We start from the raw sequence: 14,481 nt of genomic DNA, 5'->3' as shown, positions 1-14,481 counted from the left end.
TTGCATAATGCTGCATTAGCTTTTAGATACAGATAGCTAGCCGTGTTGGTCTGCCATAGTCAAAATAAAAAAAATTCCTTCCAGTAGCACCTTAAAGACCAACTAAGTTAGTTCTTGGTATGAGCTTTCCTGTGCATGCACACTTCTTCAGATACACTGAAACAGAAGTTGCCAGATCCTTCTATATAGTGAGAAGGTGGGGAGGGGTATTACTCAGAAGGGTGGTGGGAATGGGAGATTGGCAGATAGCTGAGATGAGCCTGTTGACGACTCTTAACGACTGTAATAGGTCTTACAGGAAAAGGCAAGGGGTGAGAGGGTGAGAAATGGCTTAGTCATGTATAATGGGATAAGAATCCAATGTCTTTGTTCAAACCAGGTCTCTCCATGGTTTTAAGTTTGGTAATGAGTTGCAATTCAGCAGCTTCTCTTTCCAGTCTATTTCTGAAATTCCTTTGTAGTAAAACAGCTACTTTGAGATCTTGTATAGAATGTCCTGGGAGATTGAAGTGTTCTCCTACTGGTTTCTCTGTTTTGTGATTCTTGATGTCAGATTTATGTCCGTTTATTCTTTGGCCGTCGGGACTATTCAATTGCTCATCATCTAACATTGTGTATGCCATCAAATGCCAACAGTGTCCTTCAGCTCTCTATATTGGACAAACAGGCCAAACCTTACACCAAAAAATAAGATATACAAGATCTCAAAGTATATAATAATGAGTTACACTTTCCTGCACAAAGAAAGTAATGTTTACTACTCTGCTGTGACTCTTGTGGATATTTTGAAAAAAATAGATGTAGAACAGAACTTTACAATATACCTGCATGATCAAATAGTCATTATGTCTTGAACCATCTTGCGTTGCTAAAAGGCATTAGCAACATTTCATTCAACAATCCATTAGTTCCATTTAATTCAATAATCACCATTTCCCCCTTATTGCTGCCACATTATTATTTCTAAGGCACCTTATATATATTTATGATTGTTATAGGATAAAATCTTTTTGATCATCACTTTTTAGTTTTGACTTGTCTGTGTGAGTCACTGTGAACAGGGAAACGCTCATTCAAACCTCCTGGTGGGGTTTGACTCCTCCCCTCTGTGGTACATTAAAAAAAAAACAGACCAAAATGAAGGTCACCCTTTGTTCCTTAAAAAGTCAGAAATGAATTGCCCAGTACCCACTTTACAGTCCCCTATTTTCTTACTTGACAGCAAATTTATGAGGTCTGAAGTGATCATTTCAACATCTTTCTTCATGGTTTTCATCCAGGAATTAACTGCTTTGAACAAATACAACAGTTTTTGCGGACTAGTAGCAGGAAGGTGATTTTCTAGCCATTAAGATAGTTTTGGCATCCCTAAATGCAATATTATGTATGTTAAGGTTCCTCCCGAGATCAGTCCAGTATTTAATCTGGATAGGATCTCTGTCCAGTATCTTCATCTCAACAATAATAGATTCCCCTTTGCAGCAACTTTCCGCTGTTTAATTCAGTTGTTTCTGTAGCCTCTAGCCTACTTTCTGTGTGGAGCTAATTAAATTCATTTTGTAGCAAAGGGGTGTTGGTCCTACTCTTGACAGCTGGAACAGGATATGAAAGTGATTATGAGATCATGTGCAGCTGGATCCTCCGAAGTTGGTCCTCCTGAGTTCAGTAGGGCCTGCTCTCAGGGAAGCGTGTGTAGAACTGCAGCCTTAACTCCTACGGACCTTAAGGAGGCTGTGGATGCCATTATTGTACATGTTATTTTGAAGAATGGAAAGAGAAGGTACCATGTCTGTAGGTTATGCCAGAATAATTTGACCTTTGAGGGGAAAGGTTTTGAGAGGAGAGAAAGCAAAACTGACCAAACTTCAATTTGTATTTGTTTCTTTAATGTGCTTGGTTTTCTAACATAATTTTCCCATCTCAGTATTTGAATAACTCAGGAGTTGTAAGAAAGTTTGTGGAAACAAAGAACATAACTTATGACACATGACTTGTAAAGTTATTTGTAAATTCCATAAATAAACTATATTCTGTAATGATATTGTGAAGTGTGCTCCCCCCCCCTTAGATACTCAGAGGAGAAGCCTGGAAGAAAGTCACTGGTGCTTTGTTACCTAGACACCTAAAAATGATGATTCTGGTCCCTGTAAATGTAAAATATTTTCCCAGCTTTGTTACTGAACAATGAGAAAAATATTCCTGTAGATACCCACTTGAGAGAATAGATTTAGAAAGTTGCATTTGGTGATGAACAAGTTCCCTGAAGGGTTTCTTTAATTTCACATTTATTTATTTATTTTTGGCACAAACATTCTCAGGAAGGCTAATAATAAAACAAAATCATTTAATAAAATGGCAGAAGACAGCCAGGAATAGCAGAAAATGTCACAGTGGTTTTAAAGGGCAAAATAAGATCTTAAAGGTCTGGGAGAATAAAAAGGTGTCTGAATGGTACTGAAGAAGAGGTGAGCCTCTTTGGGGCGGGTATTCCAAAAGTAGGACATCAAATGGAAAAAGCTGCCTCCCCTGCTGCTACCTGCTTCAGAAGGTAGGAACAGACACAGGGAAGCCTTGGGTGGTGACTGTGGTGGGCATGCAGATTGCTGCTGGGAGGGGACCATAGCTGATGCCATGTATATCCCATGTACCAGGCTCAACACTTCAAAACTCCAGTCAAAATGGTCCGATGACAAAGACCTTTACCTAGAGGGGCTTAAGGAATTCGGTCTTTGTAAATTCTAGTATTAACTGGTTTTCATAGCATCATACAATCTTCGAGTTGGAAGGGACCCCAAGGGTCATCTAGTCCAACCCACGGCAATGCAGAAAAGACTTTGACCTGTGCCTCCTAATGTGCAGGCCAAAACATAGTTATCTTTCAGATTTCTTACTTCTCTAAATCTTGCAATGCAGTTTTCAGCTCAAAGAATGTGTCAAAATGCATCTTTTGAGATAAAATAAGTTCACAAATGCATTTTTGGGGATGGATTTTTTAAAAAAACCATTGCAGATTAATGTGGAAACAGGGCTGAATGGACAGGAGCACATTCAGAACTGCAATTAACTGGAAATAGATTGTTCCACGGGGGACGCGGGTGGCGCTGTGGGCTAAAGCCTCAACGCCTAGGGCTTGCCGATCGAAAGGTCGGCGGTTCGAATCCCCGCGGCGGGGTGCGCTCCTGCTGCTCGGTCCCAGCGCCTGCCCACCTAGCAGTTCGAAAGCACCCCCGGGGGGCAAGTAGATAAATAGGTACCGCTTACCAGCGGGAAGGTAAACGGCGTTCCGTGTGCGGCTCTGGCTCGCCAGAGCAGCGATGTCACGCTGGCCACGTGACCCGGAAGTGTCCCCGGACAGCGCTGGCCCCCGGCCAATAGATGTGAGATGGGCGCACAAACCCCACAGTCTGTCAAGACTGGCCCGTTCGGGCAGGGGTACCTTTACCTTTACCTAGATTGTTCCACGCATCACTACCCTTGCCTCAGGCCCTGCCAATCAGTGTAGACAATAGTAGGCTAGATGGACTACTTTCTAAGACCTAGTGTAAGTCGGCTTTCAATGTTCCTAACCACCAGCGCTTTGAACTGAGCTCAGAAACTGACAGGGAACCAGTGTGCTGAAGCAAGCAGTCTTGCATTACCTGAGTGTACAAAGTGGTAGAGCTTTAATAGTCCATTTCTGCAGCCTTTATTATTACCGTATTTTTCGCTCTATAAAACGCACCTGACCATAACACGCACATCGTTTTTAGAGGAGGAAAACAAGGGAAAAAATATTCTGAATGAAACAGTGGACGTATCATTTTTGTGCTTCATGCTGTGGCCACAGACATGTGATCTGATGGTGAATTTGGGGTGACCCAATGCAAAAATCCTGAGAATCCCTGTGGATCCATGCTTTGTACCACTTTTTTGCACCATTGCAGCCCCAGGCAACAGTGGGTGCGTGATTTTTGGGGGGCAGGCTGTAGCCATGGACATGCTATGTGCTCTGATGGTGAATTTTGGCTGACCCAATGCAAAGATCCTGAGGATCCATGTGGATCCATGCTTTGTAACCACGTTTTTGCACCATTGCAGCCCCAGGCAACAGTGGGTGCGTGATTTTGGGGGGCAGGCTGTAGCCATGGACATGCTGTGTGCTCTGATGGTGAATTTGGGGTGACCCAATGCAAAGATCCTGAGGATCCATGTGGATCCATGCTTTGTAACCACATTTTAAGTGGGGAGGGAAGGAAAAACACAGAAGGCTAAGAATGCAGGAGAGGGCTATAACGTGAGGAAAGGAAGGCAAAAGTTCCCACCCACCCACCCACCCACACAAGCCAGCCAGCGCGCTCTCTCTCTCTCTCCCTCCCATCTGCATGTTTTCCGGCTGCCTGATATTTATTTTTTTTAATTGCCTTGACAGAAGAAAGCATTTTAACTGCATTAAGAACTATTTAGCAGCGAAACCTAAGCTTTGCCATCCCTTAAGAGGTACACAACACTGTAATCTTCCAGATCGCATGAATTTACAGGCAAAACACTGTTTAAGGATTTCATCCTTTTAAATTGAAGAAAGCATATTTGAATGCTGTGTGTCCCCAAAAACAAAAAGCAGGAAGTCAAATCAGAATTTTAAGCCGAACCTGTAATCTCTCTCCCTTCGCAAACATTGTTCCCTCCGGAGCACAGAGAGGAATTAGAGGGACGCTCTGCTTTCCTCTCTACTTGCCTGGAGGGGAGGGGCTTTCCCTGCTCTTTGTTCCGTTTCAGCAAACACAGCAAGGAAACAGAGCGGGTGGGCAGTAAGACCCTGAGGCAGAATGCAGGAAAGCAACCACTTCCTCTGCTTGCCTGGAGGGGAGGGGCTTTCCCTGCTCTTGGTTCCGTTTCAGCAATCGTGAAGCCCGATTTGATTTTTGTCTGATTTTTCGGCTCCAGGGACCACACATTCGCTCCATAACACGCACAGACATTTCCCCTTCCTTTTCAGGAGAAAAAATCTGCGTGTTATAGAGCGAAAAATACGGTAGTTATTTACTGCCCATAAGGAAATTGGCTTTGGTTGTAGTACTATGGTTTAAACAAAAGATGGCAGCAATGACTGTGTCTTAAAATCCATGTCCTTAGAGCATGAATTATGTGCACACTTGTGTCATGTCAGGAGTGCTCTGATGGTGTTTCCTGCTTGGCAGGGGGTTGGACTCGATGGCCCTTGTGGTCTCTTCCAACTCTAGGATTCTATGTATTTTACATATTTAACAGATATATATATATATATATATATATATATATATATGCTTTCGTAGATTTTATAGTATTTAACAGATGGTAGAGTATTACATTGAATAGCAATTGCTTGTTCTAAGGATGCTTCCACATTTTCAGGTAACTGCTACATCAATATAGTGGAACCAGCAAATACTGTCCAGCATTTCAGATAGTAAGAGGAATGCTCTTTTGTACTAGTATTGCCCCTGCTCTTACAATGGACATGGGGCCTGGTCTAAACATGCTCTTGCTTCCACCTTAGAGAGTTAAAGACTAGAGTGGTATCAGTAGTTCCAGGAACCCAGTTTGTTGTGAGATTTCAGGGCGGGATGTGTGTGTGTGTGAGAGAGAGAGAGAGAGAGAGAGAGCGAGAGAGAGAGATATTTGAATTTGTTTGGGCCCTGGGTTGAAGCCAGGCTGGATGGGTGATATGGAAAAGGGAAATGTGTCAGAAGAAGGAATTTATATCCGCATTTATTACTTATTAATTTGTATTAATAGTTGTGTATAGTTGTAACATTTGTTGTTGCTTTCAGTTTGCTGTGTACCACTTTTATAGATTAAGCAGAACAGAAATTGTCTAAATAAAGAAGACTCCCATCACTCCTGGAGAGAGAGGTCAAATTGGCCTCAGAAAGCACTGCAAATAACAAGGCCAGTGGAAGTGATGGTATTCCAGCTGAACTATTTAAAATGTTAAACGATGATGCTGTTAAGGTGCTACACTCAATATGCCAGCAAGTTTGGAAAACTCAGCAGTGGCCAGAGGATTGGACAAGATCAGCCTACATCCCAATCACAAAGAAGAGCAGTGCCAAAGAATGCTCCAAATACCACATAATTGTGCTCATTTCACACGCTAGCAAGGTTATGCTTAAAATTCTACAAGGCAGACTCAAGCAGTATGTGGACCGAGAACTCCCAGAAGTGCAAGCTGGATTTCGAAGGGGCAGAGGAACCAGAAACCAAATTGCAAACATGCGCTGGATTATGGAGAAAGCTAGAGAGTTCCAGAAAGATATCTGCTTCTCCTTCATTGACTATGCAAAAGCCTTTGACTGTGTTGACCACAGCAAACTATGGCAAGTTCTTAAAGAAATGGGAGTGCCTGATCACCTCATCTGTCTCCTGAGAAATCTCTATGTGGGACAAGAAGCTACAGTTAGAACTGGATACGGAACAACTGATTGGTTCAAAATTGGGAAAGGAGTACGACAAGGCTGTATATTGTCTCCCTGCTTATTTAACTTATATGCAGAATTCATCAGGCAAAAGGCTGGACTGGACGAATTCCCAAGGAATTAAGATTGCTGGAAGAAATATCAACAACCTCAGATATGCAGATGACACAACCTTGATGGCAGAAAGTGAGGAGGAATTAAAGAACCTTTTAATGAGGGTGAAAGAGGAAAGCGCAAAATATGGTCTGAAGCTCAACATCAAAAAAAGTAAGATCATGGCCACTGGTCCCATCATCTCCTGGCAAATAGAAGGGGAAGAAATGGAAGCAGTGAGAGATTTTACTTTCTTGGGCTCCATGATCACTGCAGATGGTGACAGCAGTCACGAAATTAAAAGACGCCTGCTTCTTGGGAGAAAAGCAATGACAAACCTAGACAGCATCTTAAAAAGCAGAGACATCACCTTGCCAACAAAGGTCCGTATAATTAAAGCTATGGTTTTCCCAGTAGTGATGATAGAAGTGAGAGTTGAACCATAAAGAAGGCTGATCACCGAAGAATTGATGCTTTTGAATTATGGCACTGGAGGAGACTCTTGAGAGTCCCATGGACTGCAAGAAGATCAAACCTCTCCATTCTTAAGGAAATCAACCCTGAGTGCTCACTGGAAGGACAGATCCTGAAGCTGAAGCTCCAATACTTTGGCCACCTCATGAGAAGAAAAGACTCCCTGGAAAAGACCCTGATGTTGGGAAAGATAGAGGGCGCAAGGAGAAGGGGAGGACAGAGGACGAGATGGTTGGACAGTGTTCTCGAAGCTACTAGCATGAGTTTGACCAAACTGCAGGAAGCAGTGGAAGACAGGAGTGCCTGGCGTGCTCTGTTCCATGGGGTCACAAAGAGTCGGACACGACTAAATGACTAAACAACAACAATAAATATTTGTATGTATATAAGAGAGGTGCAATCTGCATTTTTGAAATCAGTGCAAGATTGCTTTTTTTTTTTAAGGGAAAGGCGTGATTTATATGGCCTGGGACCCAAATACCTGAAAGAATGCCTTACCCTATGCCAACCTTTCTGGTCTTTAAACCTGATGAGCCGTTTCTAATAGTCCCTGCAAGGGTTTAAGTCAGCACTGTGAGGACCCAGAGGCAGTGGAAGACAGGAGTGCCTGGCGTGCTCTAGTCCATGGGGTCACGAACAGTCAGACATGACTAAACACCACCACCCTAGGCCATGCTACTCTGGTGCTGATTGGAGTTGGAAGCACACAACACCTTGAGATCACCTGGGATGTTTTGGAGGAACATTTCAGAGCCAGGTATTGATTCATCTCAACAATGTCTACATTAACTCGCAGTGGCTTTCCAGGGATTCAGGCAGGAGTCCTTTCCAGCCCTACCTGGGGATGCTAAGGACTAAACATGGCACCTGTTGCATGCAAAGCAAGTGCTCTACGACCTGCAGAGTGCCCTAGGCCATGTTGCCCAAAACTCAAAATGAACCTTGCTAGCTGCAATATATGAAACACACTACATGGGCCCATAGTATCACATACAAGCATGTGCATTAGAAATAAAATGTCTGTCACTCCATACTTTCCATCCCAATATATAATTCCTTGGGAACTAAGTGTGGAGACTGCTATCTTCAGGTTTAAATCTAATTATTTTTAAAGGGCTTATTTCAAAGGCAAACAAAGGAGCGAGAATAAGGCTATGTACACACTATGCATTTTAAAGCACATGTGAAACATATTCTTTTCCTCAAAGAATTATGGGGACTTACTCTTACAATTCACAGCAACATTAACAAACTACAGTACCCAGAATTCTTTGAGGGAATGTTATTTGAATGCGTTTTAAATGTAGTGTGTGTATACAACAAAAAAGAAAGGGGGAAGGGATCAAGCCCAGGACAGCATGACTATTAGATGTTGGGATTTATTTTTATTTATTAATTTATCTGCCATCTCACTTTTCATACAGATATTATGATTCCCAGAGCAGCTCACATTTCTTTATTTAGAGAGAGGCTGCGTCCTAAGGCTGACAAGCTAAAAAGCCAAAAAAACACAACAGATCGGAAATGGAAGGAAAAGGTAGAAGAGGAGTTTGAATAAACTATTCCTATCAGACAAGAACATAATTTCAGAATAAGGCACATAGAAAGCTGAAGGTTTCCCCCCGCAACAACAAAATGAATTTTGTTAAATGAAACTGATACTGGGTTTTTTCCTTCAATGTGGCCCATGCTAGAGGGGAATAGGATAGTCTTGTTAGTCTGCTGTAGGGAAAATGGCAGCAGTCTGTGACAGCTCACAGTGTAATATTGCTGGTGTAAGCTTTTGCTAAGCCAGAGCCCATTTGGGCAGATGCCACCTCTGTGAGGTTACAAGGAATTACCACTGATACATGTCAGCAGGAGCAGATAAGTGGAAAGCCATTTTCCAGATGGGTAGCCCTGTTAAGTCTGTTACAGCACAAACACAAAAGGCATCTTCACGGGGCAGCAGCATTAAGTCTGCGGCAGCAAAAGAAATGAAGTCTCATGGCACTTTAAAGACTTGAATCTATTGCGGCATAAGCTTTGGTGGACTGCAGCCCACTTCACAGCTTAGTAGACTTATTCAGGCACCCATTTGTGGACTAGATCCTGTTTTCTCAGCATTTGATTCTCAATTTGGTGCATTTGTGTTATGTATACGGAAGCACTCTCCACCAGTAGCAGTCAGATTCAATCTGATCTGGATGGTGTACCTCACATCCATGGTTGCATCAGCCTATTCAATGAATAAAGCACAAGAAACCAGTAATTTGTAAACTAAACATGCTTATTTACAGGGGCACCAACTTGAATAAAATTGGGGGGGGAGGAGAGGTAACTCCTGCCCCACATAATCGACCACATGACATGGTGCACACACATCAAGGGGGGCTCCCTCAAATATTTTATGGGGGGCTGGAGACCCCTAGGAGTTGGCTCCCATGCTTTCTTATATGTGCAATTATATATATATGTAATATATAAACTCTCTCCTCGAGCGTCTATCAAACAGGACTGCCAGCAGCCTTGAACCAAAGTAGAACAACCCCCGCAAGTTCCACGCGCAGGTCTCCGTCCTCGGAGCCAAGCCTCGGGGTTTCTCGCAGACACACCTCGGGCGGCAGAGCAGGAGCCGGGCCCCCGGGGGCTCTGGGAAAGGGGCCTGGAGCAGAACGAGGAGCACAGCGCCGCGCGCCCGGGTCCAAAGACAGAGAGCGGCGCCCGGCTTCGGGCCAGGCCCTCCGAGCGCGGCTTGCCTCGCGGCTCCAGCGGCGCGTCTCCTAGCAACCCTGCTTCCCTTCAAAATGGCGGCCGGAGGGAGGGGAAACCCGGGGCCGCAGCTTCATCACGTGACCCAAGGAACCCGCTCCGGCCGCCGCGCAGGCGCGAGCGAGGCCAATCACCACGGGGGCGGCTGGCCCAGGCCGGGTGGCTGGGCGCATGCGTAACGGCGCTGGGTGCGCGCTGGCGGGGGCGGGCGAGAGAGCGAGCCGGGAAGGAGCGAGGGGGTCGCCTGCGCCTGCGCGCTAGGCGCCGAGAGACGGCGGCCTTGACAGCTTGCGCCTTGTGTGCCGTAGAAGGGGCGGGGGAGAGCGAGCGCGCATGCGTGGTAGGGGCAGCTTCGGGGGGCTCGGGTGGAGACAGCCGCCGCCGCGGCACTGAGAGGATTCCCCCGTCCGCGCCTCCCTCCGCCCGCCCGCCCGCCCGCCCGGGCCTGCTCAGCCGCTGCCGTTGCTGCCGCCGCCGCCGGAGTCCCGGCCCCTCCCGCGGGGAGGCACGAAGGTCCCGGGAGCCGCGACGGGGCAGGCGGGACCATGTCCGGGCGCGCCCAGAGCAGCAAACTGTCCACGACGGAGCGCATCGTGAAGGGTGAGGGGCCGGGGGCTCCGGGGGGGGGCGGACTCGCCGCCTCCTCGCTCCGTTTTTGCCGGGGGGCATTTGAGGGAATGGGAATAATAAGCCGGGATTAATGGCAATAATCGTTCGTGAGGAGGAGCTGCAGGATCCCCTGGCGATGGGGGCGGAAGGGCGGCCCTCGGCCTGCGCTGTGGGGCAGCGGGGAAGGGGGCGGGCGGCGGCGGCAGCTGCCAGACCCCCCCCCCCGTAGCGATGGGGCGGAAGGGCAGCCGGTCCCTCGCCCCACAGAGCTGCAGTTTCCCCATTGCTCAGGGTGGGGGATAATGGGGCAGCTTATTGATCCTGGATGGGGCTGATCTGTCGAAGCCACAAAGCACAGAGATGCGGGGGTGGGAGGTCTCAGGCAAGGGAGCTGCAAGGGGGGCCGAGGAATGGGCTGGGTGGAGGGAAAAGACCGCCCGCCCGCCTGCCTCCCTCTGGGGAGTCCACTGCGAGGATGTGAGGAGGAACAAGGAGCCGGAGCTGTGAGATAAATTAGGGGGGCAGGAAGGGCTGATGCAGAACTAGGGAGCTGCATAGAGACCGGACTGAGGGCTGGTGGTGACACCCTTGTGTGACAGTGACATTTCAAAGCCCTGTGCTACTTACAGCAACCTTTTTCTTTTTCATGTCCTTGTGGGGTGTTTGTGCAGCTGTTAAATGGGTACATAGGAGCAAAATGTGAAAACAATCTGTGTGGCAGATAACAGCTGGGATGGGTGTGTGTGCGTGCGCTCAGGCGGGGTCATCAGGTCCCCATTACCAGTTGACTATGGTGCTTACAGGCATACTGCAACCTTTCTTTGCTGTTACTCTTTAAACCTTCCAGCTTTGCTTCAGCATGCTTGTTAATTTAATGGTCAGTGACCACCTAAACCCCCCTCCCCCATTTGTGTGCCTGAAACAGCACATGCTGTTTTAAAATAGCCAGTGATACTGGAAACAGTTAATAAGCAAGAGGGCAAAATGTTAATCGAGAAGCTGTTGGATTAGTGGGAGGCTTTTACAATGTAGATTTAGCTGTCCTAATTAATCTGATGCCAGCTATCATACCCCACGTATTGGGAAAAGATCTTTCATACACTCATTTGTTTAAATGTGCACGCTGCACCCTGCTAGCTGTTCAAGATAAACAACTTCAGCAATGCAGGTACTAGGAGAACTTGGACATCAGAAATTGTTATGACCAGCCAGTTTAGCTTTGATCTCTTCTGTTGCAGGTGTTAACTAGATCTCTGCCTTGTTGTCTTGTAAGTGTTGTGGTTCATTATTCCAAGACTCCTATTGTTATCTGTTTTTCAAGTCCCAGTTTGAATGCTTGTATTGTATACAAGGTGCTCACCTCTGGTAAACAGTATTTTGAAAGATAGTTGATTGTTATTGAGCTGATGGGGTCTTGCAGTAATGCTGTAGTTGGCCAATAGGTGCAGAATTCCAGATAAAGGACCCCCCCATTCCACTTTTATTTCTGATCCCCAGTCTCCCCTCCTTCCTTTCATATGCTTATGAAGATTTTTAAACACTTTTTTACACTTTACTTTTTGTGCTGCTGATGAGTGAGTAGTAGAAATTCAAGACTAATCTTGAGTATGTTTATTTGTTCTTACCATAGAATTTGGAGCTCTCACTTCAACATTCATTGAAAGAATTTAGAGGTGGGGAGAAAGAGAAATACTACCATTGAGCCTTGTTGTATTCACCTTGCTTGTGTAAACAGAGGATGGCTTAAGAGTGGCAAGAACTAACTACCGTACTTTTCTGTCTATTAGGCACCCCCATGTATAAGACGCCCCTATTTGGGGGGACTCAAATTTAAGAAAATGGGGGGAGATGGCACAGAGTTGTTGAACTTTTTTGTAGAGGATTGCCCAGAGTTGTTGAGCTTTTTTTTGGGGGGGGGGATTGCCGAAAATCGCTCACCCACACGCGTCGCTAAATCCGCCTCCTGTCTGTCCCTGACGCAGCAACCAATAACACGCACAATAGCCACTGACAGCCATGGCAGCAACCAATCAAACGTCCACCCTATGCACCATCCATGTACAAGACAACCCCCGCTTTTTAGCATGATTTTTAAAGAATAAAACATAGTCTTATGGAAAAGTACGGTAATTGCTTTGATGTGACTCTGAGAGCTGTTTTGTGTAAGACCATAGGAGAATACAATACCTGATAGACTGGTCCTATGCATTCATGCTTGGAAATAAGTGTCATTGAATGCAATAGAGGTTACTTCAAAGTTAGCATGCACAGGATTGAGCTCTAAGGATGTGAACTTGGAGCTTGGAAGCCTCTTGTGTGGTGTTGGAGAGACAGAATTTTGGACTTGGACCAGAGATATATGTGTTCAAATCCCCACCCACTTACCCACTTGGTGGTCTGGGGTAGTTGACAACTCTTGGCCTAACTGCTTGTAAAAGGAAAATGGAGAGGGAAATAGACTGCAGTATAATTAACTTTAGTCAATAAGTTTATGACCAGTTGTGGCCTGATATATGTCTAATGCAGGGGTCAGCAAACGTTTTCAGCAGGAGACTGGACTATATTTTTGGGGGGAGGGGAATGAACGGCTGAGGCTAAGGAGAGATGGTGGCTCCGGAGAAGCGGCACCAGGTGTGTGTGACTGGGCTTTGGCGCTGGGTAAACCCTGAGCCACCACCAACACAGGTGCCTTCTTGCAAAAAGGGAGGCAGACTCCCAAGTCCCCCAGAGACCCCTTTGACCATATCCACCCCTGACCTTTACACACTCAGAAAAAGGAAGAAAAAAAACTAGGACTTCTTTAAAGCTGCTGCAACATGGAGTGCACAGCACCTTCTGCAAAAAGTAGATGAGGGTGAGAGAGCGGCCAGGTGAAGCTTGAGGCACACATGGGAAGGTGCTTTTAAAAAAGCCCCAGTAGAGAGATCCCCACCCCCTCCTGCTTGCACACAAGTAGGAATGGGATTGGGGCTGCTCTGATAGGCAGCGCGAAGCCTCCCTTCCCAGCTGAGGGATCCCAACCCGAGAAGCCGTACGCACATCTCTGCCTCCTGAGACGGCAACAGCTAGAGCGGCGGCGCCTGCGATGTTTCCTGCGACGGAAAGGGACTTGGGGTCTCTGGCGCCCACCTGCGCGCAGCCCCTCCCAGGAAAGGCCCTCCCCACCCCGAGTAATTCCTGACTCTGCAGCAAGGCTACATACCACATGGAGCCGCCCGAGCCAAAACGATCTCACCCCCGCTGCTCACTCCTCTGTAGCACCTGGGCAATTGCCGGGCGCCAGATTTAGAATCCTGCTGGGCCTGATCCAGCTCGGGGACCATAGTTTGCCACTCCGATCTAGTATATTAAGTAGTTCCAGAATTCAATGAGAAAAAAGTCACTATACAAGTGTACAGTGCGGAATGAGTGAAGCAGCATTTGAGATATAGAAGCATCTTAATGTTGTTTCTGTCTTCATCATGAGTTCCAATGTGATGAGTGTTTTGGTTCACACTCCTTCCTTCCAGTGTTGGCAGCAGACCCTATTTGAAGTAATTTTGGATGCCCGGGGCTCTATTTCTTTTAAGGCAAAATGATTGCAAGGTAATTTACTGTATCTGCTAAACTTACATTTGAGTTCTGGGGAGAAAGCCAGACTTTGATCACTTTCTGGACTGAAAATGTCCGTCTTATAAAATATACAAGACTGTATTTGCTCCATATATTAATTTTTGCAAGTGACTTTGCAAACATTAGATCTTCTTTAAGCTATGCTATTTCTATCCTTTCTGAAAACCAACACTGCCCCCATCAATTTACTTGGGCCCCTTTTCACATTTCTCATTCCAAGCACTGACCTTAGAAAATTCCATGCTGAGGATCAGTATCTTGTTTTGCCATTGTCTTTATTTTAAAAAATATGAAGGAATATCTCTGAGGAGGTTTTTGGGATCTGACTCTTACAGAACTGATTCTACAACCTTGATGTAATTCTTGCAAACTTGACACTAAAAACATCTGACTTGCTGAACACTGAATAGAAGAAAGCATCTCAATAAGAAACTTAATGCTGATTTCTCCCTTCCCGCCATTAGTCCTGTGGACACCTAAATCTATTTATACATCCAAACCAATTGTG

General features: G+C 45.9%; 1 protein-coding gene and 2 long non-coding RNA genes across 6 annotated transcripts in view; 1 reads left to right on the top strand and 2 right to left on the bottom strand.

Annotated features, from left to right (window-relative positions):
• Nucleotides 1–2,268: 2,268 nt before the first annotated feature.
• LOC309519763 lies at nt 2,269–3,688 on the bottom strand. The gene is made up of 2 exons (XR_014214008.1): nt 3,443–3,688; nt 2,269–3,064 (listed from the first exon to the last, which is right to left on the bottom strand). It is a non-coding gene; the product is annotated as an uncharacterized lncRNA (long non-coding RNA).
• A 5,302-nt stretch (nt 3,689–8,990) lies between these two features.
• LOC309519642 lies at nt 8,991–9,848 on the bottom strand. The gene is made up of 2 exons (XR_014213923.1): nt 9,596–9,848; nt 8,991–9,219 (listed from the first exon to the last, which is right to left on the bottom strand). It is a non-coding gene; the product is annotated as an uncharacterized lncRNA (long non-coding RNA).
• A 340-nt stretch (nt 9,849–10,188) lies between these two features.
• PPP3CC (protein phosphatase 3 catalytic subunit gamma) overlaps nt 10,189–14,481 on the top strand; it is an 86,555-nt gene continuing 82,262 nt past the window's right edge. For 3 of the 4 annotated variants that reach the window (XM_082200481.1, XM_082200479.1, XM_082200478.1), the window contains exon 1: nt 10,193–10,352. In XM_082200481.1, coding sequence (XP_082056607.1) covers nt 10,298–10,352 — 55 coding nt within the window. In that variant the 5' untranslated portion in view covers nt 10,193–10,297. Of the gene's footprint in view, nt 10,353–14,481 lie in introns of all 4 variants that reach the window. The other variant, XM_082200480.1, reaches the window with a different exon arrangement.

The sequence above is a fragment of the Podarcis vaucheri genome (assembly GCF_965113315.1).
Source record: "Podarcis vaucheri genome assembly, chromosome: 15".
Lineage (NCBI taxonomy): Eukaryota > Metazoa > Chordata > Lepidosauria > Squamata > Lacertidae > Podarcis > Podarcis vaucheri.
Note: the sequence above shows the minus strand (reverse complement) of the source record. Positions and strands in the feature narration are given on the sequence as shown.